General features: G+C 63.8%; 1 protein-coding gene across 1 annotated transcript in view; it reads left to right on the top strand.

The window, feature by feature from the left end:
• COL26A1 (collagen type XXVI alpha 1 chain) overlaps positions 1 to 19,447 on the top strand; it is a 116,949-nt gene extending 97,502 nt beyond the window's left edge. Inside the window, exons 4-13 of the mRNA XM_049639385.1 lie at positions 4,257 to 4,413; positions 6,483 to 6,581; positions 7,199 to 7,351; positions 7,513 to 7,601; positions 9,177 to 9,405; positions 10,595 to 10,647; positions 14,075 to 14,110; positions 15,400 to 15,447; positions 17,057 to 17,141; positions 17,879 to 19,447. Of these exons, the coding sequence (XP_049495342.1) occupies positions 4,257 to 4,413; positions 6,483 to 6,581; positions 7,199 to 7,351; positions 7,513 to 7,601; positions 9,177 to 9,405; positions 10,595 to 10,647; positions 14,075 to 14,110; positions 15,400 to 15,447; positions 17,057 to 17,141; positions 17,879 to 18,042 (1,113 nt within the window). The 3' untranslated portion in view covers positions 18,043 to 19,447. The remainder of the gene's footprint in view (positions 1 to 4,256; positions 4,414 to 6,482; positions 6,582 to 7,198; positions 7,352 to 7,512; positions 7,602 to 9,176; positions 9,406 to 10,594; positions 10,648 to 14,074; positions 14,111 to 15,399; positions 15,448 to 17,056; positions 17,142 to 17,878) is intronic.
• Positions 19,448 to 19,981: the final 534 nt, after the last annotated feature.

Genomic DNA, 19,981 nt, shown 5'->3' with positions numbered 1-19,981 from the left:
GTGAAATGGAAATCAGAGTCGCTGGCCCGCCCATCCCCCACCCTCACCGGGTTGCTCTGGGGGAGGGTAAAAAGGGGTGAACTTTGGAGACGAGAGGGGGACGTGGTCGGCATCTGGGGAGTGCGAAGAGGCGGCTGCCATCGCCCTCCTTCTGGATTCCCAGCTCAGGGATGGGCGATTCGGGTCTCAGTGTCTGTGCGTTATCTGGGTCACCTTCTAGCTGTTTACCTGCCTGCTACGTGCCTGAGTGTCCCCTGGGGAAACAGAGCCCCTGAGTGCTTCATCAGCTCAGGTCTGAGGGCCCTGAGAGGTGGTGGCCCGGAGAGGGAGGGGGATGGAAGCTGGCCGCACTGCCGGGACAGCCCTGCTGAGGCCAGGTGAGCCTGCTGGGCTCAGAGACAACATGGGGTAGGATCAGTGGCTGTGGTCAGGCCAGTGAGAGCCAGGCAGGCGAAGCCCAGATGGGGAGCCAGAAGCCAGACGGCTGGCATAAGAGAGCAGCAACCCAGAGGCCTGGAAACTGTGGCTGCTGCCCCTTCAGACAGGTAGCCTGCTTTGGTGTGTCAGAGGGATGTGTTCAGCTATACGTAACAGAAACCCAGCCAGTGGCATGTTATTCTTTAAAGACATTTATTGTTTGTTCAACAAGAAGTCCAGCAGTAGGTGGTCTTGGGATTGGTTTGGTGGCTTAAGAACTCAAGCTTTTCACTGCCTTCCCCTCCACCTCCTAAGCGAATTGGCTTTTGTCCTCATGGTTAGTGCCTCATGGTTACAAAGTGGCTGCTGCAGCTCAAGGCATCGCATCCTGATCCATGTTCAGAGGCAGGATGTAGAGGATAAGGCAAAGCACCCTAATGGGCTCTTCTGTCACCAGGCTGTATGCCTACCTCCTAGTTGCAAGAGAGTTGGGGAAATAAGTACCTGGCCGATCATGATTCGTCCTGTGGGGCACACCCACAGGTACACGATATGGGGCTCTCATGTCCGGCAGCCATCAGGTCTGCTCCCTCTTCACTCCTTGCAGGTGCCTGAGTTCCCAGAAAGTCCAGACCTAGGAGCTGATCTGGGACTCCTGCCACCCTCTTTTCCTGGTGGGGTGGAAGGCCAGGAGGAAGAAGTTTCCTGACTTCCTTCCTCTCCCCCCGCTCAGTTTAGACTCCACGGGCCGCATGGTGTGGGAGGGAGCCCGAGAGGATTCCCCTGTGTGAGGGTCAGAAGCCTCGGAGCTAGCCGGTCCCCGGTGCAGGAGGGCAGCCTCCCGGCCAGTCAACCAGGCCACAATGATGTCATCGGAGCCACTGCCCTCCAAGTCTGGCTGCACTCTGGTTTTCTCGGGTCAGGTCTCCATGCCCACTGCTGCCTGCCCTGGTGAGGTCGTCCGCCCGGGTGGGATCGGTTTCTCCAGAAGGCCGGCCACGGCCAGGCATGGGAGGTGCCCAACAAAGAAGTGAGGGGGGCCTTTTGGGAGGGGGTGAGGCTGCAGGTGGCAGGTCCCCTGGGGGTGGGTCCAGAGCCCTGCTGGAGAAGGGGAACACGTAGGCCTGATCCCAGGAGCCCAGGGAGGGTGCCCTCCCAGGAACCCTGGCTGCCCCCAGCCCCCTGTTGCTCCTGAAGACTCCCTGGAAGTATGTCCATCTTGAGGTCCCCCAGAGACACTGCAGTTCAGCCCAGCCCCCTGTGTGGTCACCTGCACCCCCCAAACCCACCTTCTCCCGGGTCCCTGTCTGACTGGTGATGATCCCACGGTCCCGGGAGCCAGGCCGGAACCAGGGGACCCACTCCTGCCTTCACCCGTGCTCCTGCCCCTGGGCTCCCTATCACGTGTCACTGACCCCCAACTCCTCCGCTGCCCCAGAGCCCCCAGCCTCGGCCATGGCTGGTCAGCTTCCCAGCGACACTCAGTGACTGGGCAGAAACCATCCCACTTCCCTCCCCGGGGGGCGGGGATGGACTTTCACCCCCCACCCCCCGGCCGCTGTGTGATAGTAGCCAGCTGCTCCCCTCGTGGGTGCTTCCATGAGGTTCCGCCAAGGCCCAGGCTGTGGCCAAGCTGTGGACAGGTGGACAGGGCACTGCGTGGGACCCTGGGCCCAGCCTACTTGCCGGGCGACCTCGGGCAAGTCACTTGCAGTCTCTGAGCCTTTTTTTCCACCTCTCCTGTGATGGGCCGTGGTGACCCTTCCTGCCTCCTGGGGCCTTGGAAGGGCCAGAGGGGGAGGGGCCCGGAGACATAGCCCTGGGGGTTGCCCACTGGCCCAACACAGATGGAGACCCTGAGACCTGGTACGGGGTGCCACTCTGTTCCCTAGATCCTCAGAGACTGTCACCCAGGCCCAGGGACACTGCGGGACTGGTGGGAGGGAGTGCTCAGGGGCCCCTTTGTCACCCCCCTCGCCCCCCACCGCACACACACACCAGAACCTCAGCCCAGCCTAGGCCTGGGCGCCATGAAGGCCGCTCTTGGTCCCCGGGACCCACCAGCAGCAGCAGCAGGAGCTGGGGCCCAGTGTGCTTGACACGGTCAGTGTCCGCTTTGCTGACGGGAAAACTGAGGGCCGCCGAGGTCGCAACACTTGCACAAGCTCACACAGCGGCCGCCTAGTGGGAGAGCCGGATTCAAACCAGCTCGTATGGCAGCAGGGCCTGAGCCCCACCCCTATCGGGAGGCACTTAACCCGTGCAGGGCTCTGGGGACCAGGCTGCCCCCCCGGCTGGCCTGCTGGCCCTGCTCCCGCCGTGGCTGTTGATACAAAGCGATCGTGCAGGGGTGAAGGGAAGGGCTGGCGGGGGTGGCCCGCCACTGGTGGCCCTCTGAGGGCATGGAGGTAGGGGGGCTCGGGGCAGGAGGGACCCTGGGGTGGTGCCGGGCAGCTGGAGCAAAGCTGGTGAGGCCCAGGAGGAGCAGGGCAGGCCGAGAAGGGCGCCTCCCTACGTGGGAAGCGTGGGGCCGCTGGCGGTCTGGTTTGGGGGGGGGCTCCCCAGAGTTGGCTTTGCCCAAAGTCCTCGTCTCCTACCGTGTAGGGAGGCCCCAGGTGGAGAGCCTGGGACCATAGACCCAGGGCTGGAGCCAGGGCTGGGCAGGCCAAGGGGCACGGGGTGGGAGGTGGGGTGGGGTGGGGAGGGGCGGCGGGTTGGGGAGGTCAGGTGCCCCGGCCCTGGCCCTGCCCCATGTGGGGAGCAGCAGTCGGGGATCCCAAGGCTGGAGGCAACAAGAGACACCAGGCTTCCTCTCCTGCAGGCAGATCCGGGAGCAGAGACTCGGGGACCCGAGGTGGGCGGAACAGGAAGCCGACTCTGTGGGACAGGCCTGGGACCCCTCTCTGGGGGTGGGCCTACTCTGGGTCTCAGCACCTGCCCTGCTGCTCGCTCAGATCCCTGGTGCGCAGCGCCCCCTGCTGAGCCTTTTGGAGACAGCAGGGACTCGCTGGGGCCTCTGAGGCCTGGCTCCCAGTTCACTTGAATTAGGGAGACAGTGTCGCTGCCCGGGCCCTGGTCTTTGCAGCGTTTGACCACCACCTCCCTCAAGGGGAGAGAACCGGGCAGCTTTCCACGCTGCCTTTTGTTCTAGAGCCCCTACTAAAAATCGTGCCCCAAGCCAGGACCATTTATATTCTTTTTTGTTGTTGTTGTTATGTTTATTTATTTTTGAGAGAGAGAGAGACAGAGCGTGAGCAGGGGAGGGACAGCGAGAGAGCCAGACACAGAATCCGAAACAGGCTCCAGGCTCTGAGCTGTCAACACAGAGCCCAACACGAGGCTCGAACTCACGGACCGTGAGATCATGACCTGAGCCGAAGTCGGACACTTAACCAGCTGAGCCGCCCAGGCGCCCCTATATCCTTTTCTTTCTCATTCTCTTTTTCTTTTTTTCTTCTCTAGTTTTCTCCCTCCTTCCTTCCCTCCCTCCTTCCACAACAGACCTCCATCCGTTGTCTGTGCCCTAAGCCAGGCCGTGCGAGGGACCAGTGCCCTGGGAGGAGCCGGGGCGGGGGGGGGGGGGGGGACCACTGGTCTCTCACCATGGTGACGGCCGCTCCAGAAGCAAGGCGCAGGGAGTCTGAAGGTGTCCCAGTGGCAACCTGCTTGAGCCCCGGGTCCAGGCTCTGGAAATGGGAAGGGGAGGAGGGCAGGGGTGGGAGAATATTCCAGAAGGGGAGCAGCAGTCCCACGAGGGGCGTGATGTCTCCGGGGACACATATCTCGTACACGCGTATCTCGGGCCCGGCGGGGGTCCTGACCTCTGCCCTTGTCCCCAGGTTCTCCTGCTGCAGGCGGCAGAGCAGCCCGCAGGCCCGGGCAATGACCTGCCAGCCCCCCAGAGCACCCCACCACCCTGGAACGAGGACTTCCTCCCTGACGCCATCCCCCTCGCCCACCCAGGGCCCCGAAGGAGAAGGCCCACGGGCCCCGCCGGTGAGTGAGGCCTGCGGCCAAAGCGGCCTGAGCACGGCCTCCCAGGGCCTCTACCACGAGGTCACACAGTAGGCCCTTTGGATCAAGCACGCTCCCTTGCTCTTTCGACACAGCGAGCGAACTTTTCAAAAGCCGGTGGGGGGTGGGGGGGGAGGGGTTCACATGAAAAACAGGATTTCCGGCTTCTCTTAGAAAAATGGAAGATCTGGCTGTGGGGGTTTCAGTCCCTCCTGGAAACAGTTGGCTGCAGCCAGGTCACGGCTGCCTCCGCAGACCCCATGCGAACTGCTGAAGTCCCCATCCTTCCTTGTCGCCGTCGTTCAGTTTGGTACATGTCCTCATGATCTGCCCGCTGCCTCTTTGCACCTGTGCTCAGCCCCGCAGCCCAGCCCCGGCCTTCTGGAGTTTACCGCCTCCCCCCACCTTCCGGGGCGGGGAGGGGCTCCCGGAACTCTCTGGCCGGGGTGTCGGGGGACATCTGCCACCGTGTTGTTTGCTCCTTCCCTCCTGTGTTTAAAAATTATTTTTAACATTTATGTGTGAGAGACAGCACAAGTGGGGGAGGGGCAGAGAGCGAGGGAGACGCAGAAGCCCAAGCAGGCTCCGGGCTGTCAGCACAGAGCCCGACACGGGGCTCGAACCCACAGACCGAGATCATGGCCTGAGCCGAGGTCTGACACTGAACCGACTGAGCCACCCAGGCGCCCCTCCTGCCGTGTTTTAAAGTCAGGAGTAACTGTTTTTTCTCTCTGCAGCTTGTATCCACTGGGCTCGGCCCTGGGGGTTGTAGAATAGGGACAGTAAGCGTAATAGCGGGCGGTGAGCACTGCTGAATGCCTGTCCCGTGCCACGCACTGTGCTGGGGCTTTACCCCGGGCACGTGGGTGGCTGGCATCTGTCAATGTGGCTGAACTCGGGGGTTTAAGGCCGGTGTCCCTTCTGACTGGTCACTATCTGTGCTGTGCCAGTTATTAAATATTGTTATATCACCCTAGGCTGCACAGATAACACTTCTCATCATTCCGGTAAGTTGGTGATGCTTGAGGTTACAGAGGAGAAAACCGAGGCTCAGGGAAACGACCCTTGGGGTCACCCCCGTGATCCGGGGCCATTTTGTCTCGATCATTGTTGGCCCGGCTATAGCCCTTTGCAGGTGACGCTGTCCCTCCATCCCCTCTCTCCCAGCTGAGGCCCCAGCTTCTTAGCACCGCTGTCCACACTCAGCTCTGAGCTCCCACCCTGTCCCCCTCCCCACCTCCTCTGCCCTGTTTTCTGCGTGTGCCTGTCTAGTTGAGACAGGGAGCAGAGCAGGAAGGACACAGCCCCCAGCAGTGGGCGTGGCCGGTGGCCGGTGCCGGGGAGGCTGTGGGAAGAGGGCTGACGGGTCCCCTGGCTCACCTCTCTAGCTGTCATCCCTTAGGTTTCACACCCAGGCAGCTGCCCATGCCCACCTTCTTGCAGTCCTTCTTCTGGAACTGGGGAGGAGGGCGATTTCCCAGCCCTCAGGGCACCCAGGCCCCACACCCCCTGGGGGGAGCTTGGCAGGTGCTCTGGGTCTCCTGGGCCACACTTTCTCTTCACCAAGCAAAGTGTAGTTCTGAGAAATGGCCACCAGGTGGGGCACAACCCCTACAAATGGTGACACCTGGGGGAACCCAGGAATTCTTGAGAGCAGGTGAGGGGGGTGCTTGTGAGCTTTAGGGCTTCCTGGGGCCCCCGTGGAGGCCTCGTTGGGGAACTCTTTGCCAGGAGCCCAGTTCCCGACCCTGAGCAGGGAGACAGCAGGACCCTTGAGAGAGGGGCAGCCTGGCTCTGGGCCCTTGAGCAAGGGACCACACCTTCCTGAGCCTCAGTTTCCCCACCTGTCAAGTGGGAACAAAAGTAGCTCTTGAGATCACAGGAATGAATAGGTACAAAAATGGTCTGTAAACTGTAATGATGGAGGAGGTGTCTGCTCCGGGGGCAGGGCTGACCAGATGGCCCAGGTGGTCAGGCCTGAAGTCCCCCGCCCCCGCCTCATGGCGGCTCAGCCCACAGTGTCCTCAGGGCTTACCTCATTCTCTCCTCAGGGCCCCCGGGGCAGACGGGACCGCCAGGGCCTGCAGGTCCCCCAGGCTCCAAAGGCGACCGGGGCCAGGCAGGAGAGAAGGGCCCAGCAGGGCCTCCCGGTAAGGACACCCCGCACCCCAGATCTGACTTTGTCTGCTGGAAAGGGTCTGGGGTTTCTCCCTTGTCTGAGCAGGTGAGGCCTCCCACGACCCCCGATCTTGCTGGGGTTAATGACTGCCGTCGTGGGGGGGCTCCAGGCTCACTTCCTCCCACCAGCACCCCCACTGCCACCCTGTCCCAAAGACTTTAGGTTTGGTCTGACCCTGGGCTGCAGGAAGGACGGAAGGCTCCAGGCGCTGGGGGTGCAGGTGTGTGGGTGGGGCAGCTGGGGCCTGGGGACTGTGCTCAGTCATTTAAACAACACCTCCAGAGAACCTCCCAGCTCCTCCTGGGTCCTGCAGGGAAGGCACAGGTCCTGTGCTAGCCCAGGCTGGCTGCCACCCTCAGTGCCCCGACCCCAGAGCTGAGGTCCCAGGAGGGGGCGACCCTGCCTCCCTCGCCTCCCTCCCTGCCCTGGTGTTCCCTGTGCACTAGGCCTGAAGGGAAAGCCGGTTCGCTCACACCCCAGGACAGCCCTCCGGGGATGCTGGTCTGGAGGCCACCACCGGCCTGGGTCCCCTCTGCAGTGTCAGCTGCCAGGCCCAGCCCTCGCGTGACTCCTCTTCTCCCGCTGCAGGCCTCTTGGGGCCGCCAGGACCCCGCGGGCTTCCTGGAGAGATGGGGCGCCCGGGCCCCCCTGGCCCCCCCGGCCCAGCAGGCAGCCCAGGCTTCCCTCCGAACGGCCCCCAGGGTGTCCTCTACTCCCTGCAGTCGCCGACAGACAAGGACGGTGAGTGCCACTGAGGGGCGGGCCCCGGGGACGCAGACCCTCAGTGAGCAGGGCCCCGGCTCTGGAGCCAGGCTCTGCCGGGTGGGGCGGAAGGGCCTCTGGGGGGGGCCGATGCGGGTCCCCCAACCCAGCTCTTGGCCCGTCCCTGCTCTGGTGCTCAGCTGCTGCCCCTGGGGTCCTGACGCCCCCCGAGTCTCTGTTGTCTGCCCTGGCCTCAGTTTCCCCATTTGGTGAGAGCAGCGCCCCCGAGGTCACTGCTGCTGCGTCTCCTGGAAAATTGTCTCACCGTATGCAGGCCATGTGACAAGTATTGGTTGAGCACCTACTATGTGTCCTGCACACTCACTGGGGATGCAGCAGTGAACAAAACAGTCTCCTGCCCCCGGGGGGCACAGTCTGCTGTTTCTGAACCCGGAAACCTCCGCCTACCTGTGGGAAGGGTGGGGTCAGGGAGGCCCGGAGAGTGGGGTGAGGGCGTCACAGGGGTATCTTTCGGTTAAATGCCCTGGGAAACCTGGGGAGGGTTTTAAGAAGCTAGTGACAGTGTTAAGTGACATCCTGGGCACGATGGGGGATGGGGACCTCTTGTCTTGGTCAGAGAAACCCAAGCCCCCTCCTGCTGGTACTCCTGCCCCCCTCAGGCAGCGCAGCCCTTAACCTGAGCTTTATTACTATTTTTTTAGATTTTTTAAAATGTTTATTCATTTTTGAGAGAGAGGGGGGAGAGAGAGAGAGAGAGAGAGAGAACGAGCGGTGAAAGGGGAGAGAGAGAGAGGGAGACAGAATCTGAAGCAGGCTCTCGGCTATGAGCTGTCAGCACAGAGTCTGATGTGGGGCTCGAACCTATGAACCGCGAGATCAAGACCTGAGCCGAAGTTGGACACTTAACTGAATGAACCACCCAGGTGCCCCTAACCTGAGCGTTAAAACCTAGGCCTGAATCCCACTGTCCCCATCGGAGCCTCACTTTCCCCACCTGTAGAGTAGGGGGTGGGTATTAGTCCCCGTTGGAGTTGCTCTGGTGGGAGGAAGCGACTCAGCCTTGCAGAATGGGGGTCCTGGGCTGCACTCAGTGGGTGCAGGGGCCCAGCCAGGCGAGAACAGAACCTTCTGGAACAAGTGGGAACTCACTGAAGACTCAGGGAGGGGGCCGGTGCCACCCGTGCGGTGTTCTGGGGGGCTCAAGGCTCAGCGCCCACCCCTGAGCCACATGGAGCCATCCCAAGGCTCCCGCCTGCCCTGGTCTGGGCCAGACGCCTCGGGCACTGCTTTCCTGACACCTCCAGTGATCAGAGCCCTTCTCAGATGGGACCTTCTTTACCTGCGGCCCTGGGGTCCCTGAGTATGAATTTGGGGAAGACTGGGGATGCCCCAGGGGGCCCCGCCCATCGCCTTGAACCAGTGGGAGGGTGGTCCAGGCTTCCCGGTGTGGAGGGAAGGGCAGAGGTGGGGCAGGGCAAAGGCACATGGGGCTTGACCTGTTTGTCAGAACTGGGCCATGAACAGACCTCACCGCTGCCCCAGGCTGAGTGATGGGCCCTGTAGAGGCAGCCCGGCTCTTGCAGCTCAGAGGGCTGAGCCCGGAGGGCTTCTTGGAGGAGGCCCCGCAGGAGTGAGCCAGTCAGGTGCATCAGAACAGGCCTGTGGAATGGATTGGGGAGGAGAGGGCTGGCCTGGAGCCTGGGGAGGTGAGTAGGGCAGGGCCAGACTCTGAAGGGCCTGGAATGCTCAGGAAGGAGTTTGTGCATTATATGAAGCCCCCCCCCCATGAAGCCCCCCACCCCACCCCGGCTTTCCCTGCCCTTTGACCTGGCCTCTGTGGGAGTCCGAGCCTCTGCTCACCAAGGCTGCTGTGAGGCCCGGTGGGGTGGGGACGTCTGTCCTCCTGGCCCCGGGGGAGCTCAGGCCCGGCACCCCAGCCCTGCCGGCCCTGCCCCACCGTGTCACGGGCCCCTCTGCTCTGCCCACAGACGGACACTCACAGCTGGCCTCTGCTGCCGTGGACACCGTGCTGGCCGGCGTCCCAGGGCCCCGGGGCCCCCCTGGCCCTCCAGGTAAGCGCAGAGGGCAGCTGCACAGCCTGGCCGGGATTGCCCCCCCGCCGCCCCTGCCTCTGGGCCTGGCCTGGGCCAGGGGATCTCGTAGGGCCGGTCGGGGGCCCGCGGCCTTTGCAGGGTGCTGGGGATACGGGTGTGTCCACAACTCACCGTGTGGCCTGAGGTGAGTCCCCTTGCTCACCCCTTGGGGTGAGAACCCCAAATGTTTCTGCCAGGTGCCCACGTGAAGCAGCTCAGGGCTGCCCCCATGTGGGCCTGAGTGGGGGTTGCACCGGGGTTCATGGAGGCCCAGGCCCAGGGGGAGGCAGGGGGTGAGCTCAGGGGTGGTCCAGGAGCTGGCAGGGCAGGTGCCCGGAGAGGCAGGAAGCCCTGGGCCTGGTGGCAGAGACCAGGGGCCAGGGGGGAGGGGACAGCCCTGGGGCTCTAAGGGCTGGATCCCCTCCTTCCAGGGACCCTCACTGGTGGGGAGGGAAGGGGCGTGTGGGGCAGGGGCCAGCCCTGCTTGTCCAGCTGTGTGGGTGCCTCATTCCCCACCACTCATTTACACTTTCATGTACTGACCGAGCACTCCCTGCACGTGGCGCAGACGTGCGTATCGACCGTGGCCGTGGGTGGCGGCTGGTTCCCTGTCAGGGACTGGTCTGGAGGAGGGGTGGGCGTGGGTAGTGCCGGAAGTCTTCCTGGAGGAGGTGATGCTCATCCTGAGACAAGAGGAAAGAATTTGCCAGGCTGTGGAGGGGATGGAGAAGCTCCAGGAGGAAGGAACAGCATCTGCAAAGGCGCAGAAGCAGAGGAGCTTCTCAGGAGAGGATCTGGGCGGGAAGGGGGGAGGGGGCCGGGGTGAGGACCTCAGGAGCCCCGAGAGGGACCTACCTGGAAGTTGGGTCTGGGTGGCCACATGGAGAGTGGATGGTCGGGATGCTGTTGCAGTAACTCAGGCAAGAAGGATGGCCTCGGAGGGGTAGGGTCCGAGGCCCGGAGGAGGGGCAGTCCTGGGAGACATTCGCCAGGAGACTGGCTGGCAGGGGAAGGGCGGGGGGGGGGGGGGCGACCCATGGATGAGGCCCTGAGGGAAGAGCCGGTTGCGACGTAGGGGCTGCGGGGAGAGGGCGGTGGAGGTGGGCTTTCCGTGCTAAGGGTGGGCAGGGGACTGGCCCCAGGTGACCGTGTGTGACTCTGCCCACAGGTCCTCCTGGCCCACACGGTCCCCCAGGACCGCCAGGTGTACCTGGATCCCAGGTAAGGACTTCCCTCATTTCTGGCAGGGGCCGGGGCGGGGGAGTGGGGGCTCCCCAGGAAAGAGGAGCCAGGCCCCTCCGCAGCGGGGCCCAGGCAGGACCCAGGGGAAGGTGGGTGTGACCCTGGTCATCTCAGCCGCTGCTGTCCTTTGCTGTCTGCTCCCCCATGCCGGGGAGATGTTGGCGTCCTTCCCGTCTCTCTGACTGAGACCCAGAGGGACAGGTGCCTCCTGAGGACATATGGGATCACAGAACGTCCACCCCAGCCTGTCGCCCTCCTCCCCGAGAGCCCCCTGTGTGTGAGAGGGCGCCCCGAAGCCTGGTGAGGTGGCCCCAAACCCCAGCTTGCTCCGCCTCTCCAGCTGTGTGACCTCGGGTGGAGAGGCGGCCTCTCTGAGCTCCGGCTGCCTTGGCTGCTCAGACAGGGGTACAGGGCTTCCCTTGTGGGTTGTTAGAGGGAGCAAGGAGAAACAGAATGCTGGGATGGGGTGTGTTTTGTGCCTCAGAGGCCCAGGGCCTGGGAAGAAATCACACCAAGGAGGGGCAGCCCGGAGGCAGAAAGGGGTGGAGCTTCCAGCGCCCCACCCCTCTCCCTGCCCAGAGCCTGTCCAGACCTAGGGCCCTGCCGACTCCTGCTCCAGGAGCTCAGGCTGTGCTTAGCAGGTGGCTGGAGGTGGCCCCTCTACTGCCAGGGGCGGGAGTCTGGGCCTTGGCCCTGTGAGTGCTGGGACCTTGGGAGTCCATCCCTTTAGATGCTAGAAGAACATTCCCGAAACACTCGGGGTGCCAGCCCCCCAAGCTGAGGATAGAGCTGCTGAGGGGCCACAGGGCAGCCCCGTAGAGCTTACATTCTAGACGTCAAAGAACCAGGGTCCCATGACTGCTAATCTGCTCCCTGTTGTCCCCACTGTGTGTTTTTACACCTGGAGACACAGCATCGGGGAGGGGCAGGTGGGCACAATATCTGCAGGGAGAGGGGGACAGGGGCACCCTCAGAGAGGAGGGGTGGGTGTGGGCCACAGAGCCCGACAGTGACGGGGGCAGGAGTGTGGTGAGGGACCGAGATGCCCAGGGAAGTGTGGGAGGCGGCAGGGGTAGAATTCTGTGCGGTCACATGCCTCCTGCTGCCCCAGCCTGCAGCGACAGGGGAAGTCAGGGGCCCCTTCCCAGCTACTTGTGCCACCTGCGTTCAGATTCGCCATCGTTCCGTCCCAGAGTGGGTGGAGAAGTGGAGGCTCAGAGAGGTTCAGTCGCTTGCCCAGAGTCACACAGCAGGGGAATGGCAGGGGTGGGGCCCCTCTCAGGCTTTCCCCGGCTGCCTCCAGCCCTCACCGAGAATGTGCTGGGTGCTTTGGGATAGCCTTAATCCTGCGAGGTGGTCTGTTTTCAGGGTCTTCAGGCCCTTACGGTAGTACCACTTGGGGGACTGTGCAGACCTTGTCCTTGTGGGGACCCGGGCTCCCAAGATTCCAAGGAGATTTAGAGGGGCCTAGTCAAAGCTGTTCCTCCTACCGCCCCCTCCCCGCCCCTCCCAAGAGGGTGTGTGACCGGGCATCGACGTGGAGGGTGCAGCGTCTTGACCCCTTTCCTCTTTGCTGTGGTCCTTCCGTAAGGCTGGGGGTCCCGTGGCCAGGACTGGGATGCCCAAGGGCACCAGACAGTGCCCAGCCTGTCCCTGGTTCCCCAGGGGCCCATTGGACAGGCCCTGAAGAGCCCCTTCCATGACCTTCTGCTAGGGCCCACCCAGGCCCCCACACTGCAGGGGTGGAGCTAGGTTCCAAGGTTAGCCCAGATACGGACAGTGTCCGAATAGCCACCAGCCCCCTCTGCTCACCATGGAAGGACCAGACAGGGTCTTCCCTGTGGACGGCGGGACCAGCCTGGTGACCCGGCCACTGTCTGTCTCCATCCCTTGCCAAAGAGTCGAGGCCTCTGAGGCTGGGGTGAGGGGATGTCCCCTAAACATGGGTCAGAGAGGAGTGGGAAGGGACCACGGCAGAGGACGAGGTGGCCCCTACTTTTCTCCTCTGAGCAGGACAGAGAGACCTGGGTTTGAAGCCCCGCTCTCCCAGTTTCCAGCCGGGTGACCCTGAGCAAGTCACTGGCTTCCACCTCCCCCACCCTGTGAAATGAGGAATCCCTCTTGGGTGGGCTCGTTGTGAGACATAAAGGGGACAATGGAGGAAAAGCCCCAGGCTCTCAGGAGACCCTTAATAAATGTTCTTCGTTAACCAAATATCTCTTGGGGACTCCGCTGCATCAGATACTGTGCTGAGCACGAGAGCAGGGACATCGGGAGCCCTGCGGTAGCTGATGGTACAACAGGGGAGGCAGACAAGGACAAGTAAGGACGATAAGTGTCAGGAAAGGAGGAAATGAGGCGATGTGACAGAGTGAAAGGGCCCAGGCAAGCGAGGCACGACAGACCTGCAGAGGTGACACTTCAGCTGAGACCTAAGGAACCAGAACTAGCAGCCGTACAAAGATGCCAAGAAAGGGCCCTCCAATTAGCCAGAAGAGCAAGTGCAAAGGCCCTGGGGCAGGGAAAAACCCAGTGCTGCTGAGGAGAGTGAGGTGTGAGGTGAGGTGGGTCAGGGAGTGTGGGTTTGGGTCACAGGGGAAGGGGCTCTGAGTCTCAGGGAGGGAGAGCCTGTGACCTGATTTACACCTTTAAGAGGCCCCTGCAGCTGTGACTGTGGTGGGGGAATGGAGGACGGGGACACAGTGGAGCAGGGCGACCCGGGAGGAGACCCCGGAAGCCCTCGGGGGAGACGAGAAGGTGACGTGTGTTAAGTGGTGGCCCCTGAAGCGGCAAACGGAATGGACGTGTTCAGAAAGTGATGTGACAGGTCTGGCTGGTGGAACAGATTTGGCAGGAGAGGGAAAGGAAGGTTACCTCCCAGGCGTGTCGGGGAGCAACTGGGAGGACCGGGGAGCCACCTTCCAAGGAGGTGTCCGCAGAGTGGGGTGGGTTTGGGGGGAGCCAGGTTCTGCCTGGGGGAGGTGGATGGGTACCCCGTGGGTCTGGGCTCCGGGGAGCCTTCGGGCCAGACATCGGCACGGACGGGAGTCCCCCGGCGGGACCCTCGTGATTGGTGTTGCTGGCACTCACTTCTGGGGACCCCTCTCTCTGCATGCGGGGGGCTTGGCCATCCGTGCCGGCTCCGTGTGGATAACTATACATGAGTGGCCCACTTCTCAGCGGAGAAGACCAAGCCTCAGGGAGGAGCTCGGGGAGGGTGGCCCAGGTGGGGCCTTCCTGTCCCCTCCGTGCCATCCTCCTTCTGTCCTTCCAGATCCTGAGCCTGGTGCAGGGAGGATAAGGAGAGGACAGAGGTGTTGGGGGGCGGGGGGGGGGGGGGGGTGGGGGGGGGGGGGGGGGGGGGCGGGCAGGCAAGGCCTAATCTGCTTTGTCTGACTTTCTGCAGGGCCTGGCCGGAGAGCGGGGCATGATGGGACCGGCTGTAAGTGACGGGCTGAGCCGATGGGTCGTGCCCAGGGCGGTGGGCCCCAGTGTGGCCCCCGGGGTGCCGGGTGGGCAGAGGTCTGTCCCAGGAGCCTTGCCTGAGCTCAGCCCCGCAGCGACCCCAGACATGGCCCGATCGTACCCCGCCCAGAGAAGGGGCAGCCTACGTGTGGTCCCCACTGCCCGAGTTGGGAAGGGGTGCCCTTAGGAGGTGGGGAGCCCCTCACTGGGATGAGGGTCCTCAGATCTCTCCCGAGGCTCCCAGACCCCTGAGTTAACAATGCTGTGTGACCTGCAGAGTCCCCTCCCTCCTCTGAACCTGCCACGAGTAGAGGCTCAGACAGCTGGCCTCTAATTTTCCTTCTTGGAAACGAGAATTTCTGAGTCTCAACTCCTGCCTGCAGGGCCAAGGAGGCGGGCACCTCCTTCGCCCCCAAATCTAAAGTTAGGGGCGTGCGGCCAGGGAGGAGGGATGGATCTGTGCTGAGCACCTACGATGTGCTGGCCGCAGGGGAGGCGCTCTTCAGAAATAGTGAGTTTAAGCTGCATTGCAGCCCAGCGAGGCGGGACTTTATTTGCCCCATTTTTGAGAACCGGCAGCTAAGACTCGGAGAGGTTAAGTAATTTGCCCAAAGTCACACAGCGAGGCAGTGATGGAGCCAAGATTGAAACCCGGGAGCATTAGCCTCGAAGCCATGCCTCCTCCTGGCTTCTGTCTGGTAGACGCTGCTGAGCCCCGTCACGGGGCTTCTGGCACCAGGCGCCAGTCAGAGCTCGTTACCGCTATCGGTTTATTGAATCCCCCTAATACTCCTGGGAGGTAGGCAGTGTTATTACCCCATTTCAGAGATGAGAATGCTGAGGCACAGAGAAGCAAAGTAACGTGCTCCAGGTCACCTAGGATAACACGTGGGTGTTCATGTGCGGCTGGTGTTACTGGCCTGGATTCAGAGGCGGAAGCAGAGAGAGGCGGGGACTCGATCCCCGGAAGAGCTGAGAGGTGGGCTCATGGGGTTTCAGACCTGGCTCCTCGGTGGCCCAGAAGCACGGTGAAGCCGCTAAAGCCAAGCCGTGCCGGGTTGTGCAGAGACGCGTGGGGCCTCGGCGCTCCGGCCCTGCCCCCCCCCAAGGGCAGGAGTTCCCATGGGCGAGGCCGTCAGGCTCCGCCCCGGCACCCTGTCCCCAGGCTCTGCCACTGACTCCCCGCGGTCTGCCCAAGAAGCCGGGGAGGGGAGGGAGGCGCCCCCGTGCCCCTCACCGGCTTTGGACAACTTGACTTTCTCCTAGGGCGAGCCCGGCGGGAAGGGACAAGAAGAGGAGAAGGCGGCTGCAGAGGTAACAGTCCTGTCGGCCGCGTTCCCCGCCTGCCCCCTCGGCTGTGTCGCAGCGGGACGGCCGGTGCCCAGCAGATCTGCACTGACACCCGTGAGCCCACAGGGTGCTGGGCCACGGGGTGAACGGGGTCCCGGCCCCGCGGAGGAGACAGATGAGGGAAATGATGATTGCAGCATAGTGTGCCGATTCTGCAGTGGGGGTCGCACGGATGGGGTGACTGGCCCGCAGCCGGAGGACGTGGGGGGGCCCTGGAGAAGAGAGCCCCCCGTTAAAGGAGGCTGCAGGCTGTGGAGTCCCTGTCGGGGGACGGAAGTCCCCACATGCCGCGCCTGGTTCACAGAGGTGCCCACAGGGTCACGGCACTGGGGGACTGAGGACGGCCCCGGGCAGGGCCCAGGGTGAGATGGCGGGAGGGGACAGAGATGGAGCCCAGGCACGGCCGGGGGGACCCACTACCTTCTGGGAGCAGGAGGGGTGCCGGAGACCGGCGTGACGGATAAAGGGGGTGAGGGCAGTGGGGCCAGCAGGGGAGACCTCGCACGTGGAGAGTCCAAACGCCCCGCGAGTGTCAGAGCTCAGCAGGGAGGTGGGGGGAGGCTGGGGACCTTTGGGAGGCCCTTGCAGGACTGGAGAAGCGGGTAGAGGCTGCAGGCAGAGCAGCTGTGGAGGGCACAGGAGGCGGCGGGAGGAAGAGGTGGGCACCAAGGCACGGGCACCGATTCACGGGTCACTTGTGTGGGGGACGGAGACGATACTTAGGCCTCCACCCCTTTGCATTTCATAGGCCTGCATCCCGTGGCCCAGGGACACGGGGCTTAGCAGGAGCCCTGGACCCTCTGCTCCTCACCGGGGGGCCCCCGGTCCCAGACACTGCCCACTCTGTGGCTTCCCCGGGCCTTTGGTCCCCTGGAGGGAAGGCCTGTCTCCTGTAGGATACTTTTTGGTCCCTTTTGTTTTGTTCTAAGCGAGGCTGCTGTGAATGTCATGACAGCTGTCACGTTAGGCCACCAAAAGGCACCCGTTCTGGGGGCCGACTTCAGGGCGGGGCCCGACCTCCTCACCATCACTTTCCGTTTCAAAGCGGCTTTGACACCTGTCTTCTCCATAAATCAGTTCATTTGAGCATCTCGGTGCACAAGGCCCTCTGCCCACGTGTAGGCCGGGCCTCACGCACTCCTGCCAACGCTCCAGAAGCCTTCGCCTTTTCTTGCCGGGGGGTCACCCCTGGAGAGCTCTCGGGTGGACGGTGCCAGCAAGGGGGCGGCAAAACACCCCCACCTGTGCTGGGTGCTCTGTCCCCGGCAGGGTATTTTCTGGGAGGAAGGGCACACCGGGGAAGCGGCCGGGCGGCCACGGGAGCCGGAAGAACCGAGGCTCGAGGGGCCAGGTCGGGTGTTAAGCCCCAGGCTGTGCAGCCACAGGACGCCTGTTACTCTCTTTGTGCCTCGGATTCCTTGTCCGCAAAACATCCACCCTGTGATGGCTGTTGTACTAGGATGGCGACAAGGAGGCGGGAGCAGGGAGGGCGGGGAGGACATGGACGCGGAAGCCGCGTGGCCCCGGCCTCGTCCCTGTGGCCAGCCCTGACCCCGTGCTTCCTCCCCGCCAGAGTGAGGGGGTGCAGCAGCTGCGGGAGGCCCTGAAGATCCTGGCAGAGAGGGTCCTCATCCTGGAGCACATGATCGGGATCCACGGTGAGTTGTGACCAGGGCCTGGCGCCGGCCGGCCCCACAGCTGGCCCCAGAGTTGGGAGTCCCCTCCGCTCCCGCCTCCCCGCTCCCCGCCGCCCTTGTGGCAGCTGCGACTGTCTCCGGTCTCCGATGACACCTCCGCCTGGCTGCCAGATGGTCTTCCCCCAACCCCAGTCAGACCCTGCGCCTCCCCTTGCTCAAGGACCCTCCGTGGCTCCCTGTTGCCCATGATCGGTGTCCAGGCACGTCAAGCCCAAGCCCCTCCCCAGCATGGCCTGGTGCCCAGTGGCACGGAGCCACCACCTAGTCGTCCCCAGAACCCCCGCCCCCAACCTCTGGTTTTGCTCAGGCCGGTCCCTCTGCCGGCTGACTGCCAGCTCCCATGGGGGACCTGCTCTAGGGTCTCTTCCTCTGTGAAGGCACCCTCCTCTTGCCTCACGGTGCTCCATAGGGTCTGCTACTCCCTCACGGCGTGGGGTTTCCACGTCTCTGCCTGGCACGCTGGGAGGCCCTTGCGACAGGAGGGTGGTGACAGGGAGGGGCCTGGAGCCCAGCCCTGCTCAGCACTTGTTACCGAGTGAGCGGGCGACTGAATGGGGAGGGGGGTGCACGTGAGGGGACACCCTGCTGCTGCGTTGCCCTGTCCTCACCGGGCACGTGGCTTCCCTGGTGCCAGCAGCAAAGTGCCTTCGAGTGCTCCCAAGACCCTGTGTGAGCCCGTGCACCTGCTGTCCTTCCAGATCCCCTGGCCTCCCCCGAGGGGGGCTCCGGCCAAGATGCTGCCCTGAGAGCCAGCCTCAAGATGAAGCGTGGGGGCTCCCCGCCCGCCGACGGTCCCCTCGCCGCCCTGCTCGGCCCCGACCCTGGGCAGAGGAGCGCTGGCCAGGCCAGCGGCAGGAAGTAAGAGGCCAGCTCTCCAGGACAAGCCCCGCCGGAGACCCAGCTCCGAGCCCTGTGTGGCCACCGGCTTCTGAAGACAACACTTGGTGGGACTGGGCTCCAGGCACCGAGGATCCTGAGGGACGCTGGCTCCCGGGGCCTGGGGGCCTTGGGGACAGATGGCAACTGCAGAGGCAGGGTCCAGAGGGCCCCGGCACCCTTGGCGGGGCCTTTTCCTTGTCCCTGCCCTCCCCCACCCTCACTTTCTGCAGGAGACGGGCTCTGGGTGGGCTGGGCAGGGCACGAGAATAATCATAATACTCATCATTCACTGAGTCTGGGCCTGTCCGAGGGGCTTTCCCTACATTGTCTCATTTAACCCTTAGGAGGCAGGCTTGCTACCCCACTTTCCACGGGAGGACGGAGGCTCGGCCAGTGTAAATAACGTGCCAAGGCCACGGGACCAGGGACAGCCGGGGCAGGATTTGAACCCAGGCCTCTCGGTTCCTTAACTCGGGACCCCGCCAGCTTCCTGTCTTCACAGAGAAACTCAGGGCAGGAGTGGGGCTGTGGGGAGGCTGGCCCGGCCCGCAGGGAAGGAAGGCAGGGTCCCGGGCCTCCTTCCTCAGCCTCCCCGTCCCTGGGCTTGGGGTCTGCTCCAGGGTCTGGCGGCGGCTGCTCTCAGAGGCCAGGGAGACCCTGAATAAGCCCGTGACGCTCACACGGACTTGGGGACAGTGAGAGAGGGGCACTGGGGGTGCAGGGGCCTTCAAACCAAACTGGCAGTCGCCCACCACTGCCTCCCAGTCTCTCTGAGCCCACCCAGTCCAGCCCAGCAGGCCCTCCTGCCCCCGAGCCGAGAGGAGGCAGTATTTCCCGGGAACGTGCACCTGAGGAGGCCGTCACTTGCAGCCCTGCCTTCCCTGGGAACCTGTAGGGTTGGCCATTTCCGCATCGCACAGCAAGTCCAACGACCCTTTGACAATCTAGAGGAAGGACAGCTGAGTCCCAGGCCCCATCAGGAGAGACACTGCCCGCTGAGGGCTGTGGGCCCGGGGAAGGGGCCTCAGTAGGTGGCCGGGGCCCGGGACCCCAGAGCAGCTCAGACCGCAGCCCTTAAGGCCTCTCGGGCCCTGGGTCCCCTGTGACCTGGACCAGCCCTGCTTCTCCTCTCTTGCCGGGCCGAGACCCAAAGATCGTGGTGCCACCCCAGGGCCCGTGTCCCCTCAGGGCAGGAGCCATCTGTCCCCAGCGTCCTTGGTGCTCCCGGGAGGTTGTGGCCTGGTCCCACGGGCCCCGGTAACCTCTTCTTGCCCTCAAGGTCCCGATGGCCCCTTGTGAGGCAGAACTGGCCTGGGGGCCCAGGTGTGGCAGTCAGAGGCAGCGGGCAGTCTGGAACGCTGTGACAATAAAGGTGCTCTCCCCACTGGGGGTCTGGTGTCCTGTGGTGGCAGCTGGGCGAGGCCTGGTGAGCCGGGCCACGGTGGCGCAGGCCGTCCCCGGAAGATGCGTGTGTCGTGACCCTGTGGCTGGATGTGGGGACAGGCGACTCCTGGCCCGTGCCACACACACGCGGCTGCGGGGCCGCAGCGGCACAACGGGGGGTCTTCGGGGGCCAACGGGAGGGGGCTACACAGGAAAGGGACCCGGCAGGAAGGCGCACGGCACCCGCAGAGGCCGGGAGGGGTGAAGGAGGGCGGCCCGTCGCTGACCGCTTGTGCACCCACATCTTGTGCACAGGGCATATGCGCGGGTGCAGGAAGCCTGGCCGGGCAGAGGCGTGAGCGCTTCCCCTGAAGGGCTGAGCCCCTTTTTCTTCCTCCAGGCCACCCTCTCAGCTCACTGAAGCCCCCCACCTTGCCCTGAGCAACCCCCTTTGTTGGGTGAAGCCTCATCTGGGGACCAGTGCGCCCCCTGGGGTGACCACGGGACTGAATGCCATCTACCCCCTGGTGAGACAGACC

This window comes from Panthera uncia, chromosome E3 (assembly GCF_023721935.1).
Source record: "Panthera uncia isolate 11264 chromosome E3, Puncia_PCG_1.0, whole genome shotgun sequence".
NCBI classification, from domain to species: Eukaryota; Metazoa; Chordata; class Mammalia; order Carnivora; family Felidae; genus Panthera; species Panthera uncia.
This window is presented reverse-complemented; position numbering and strand designations above follow the sequence as displayed.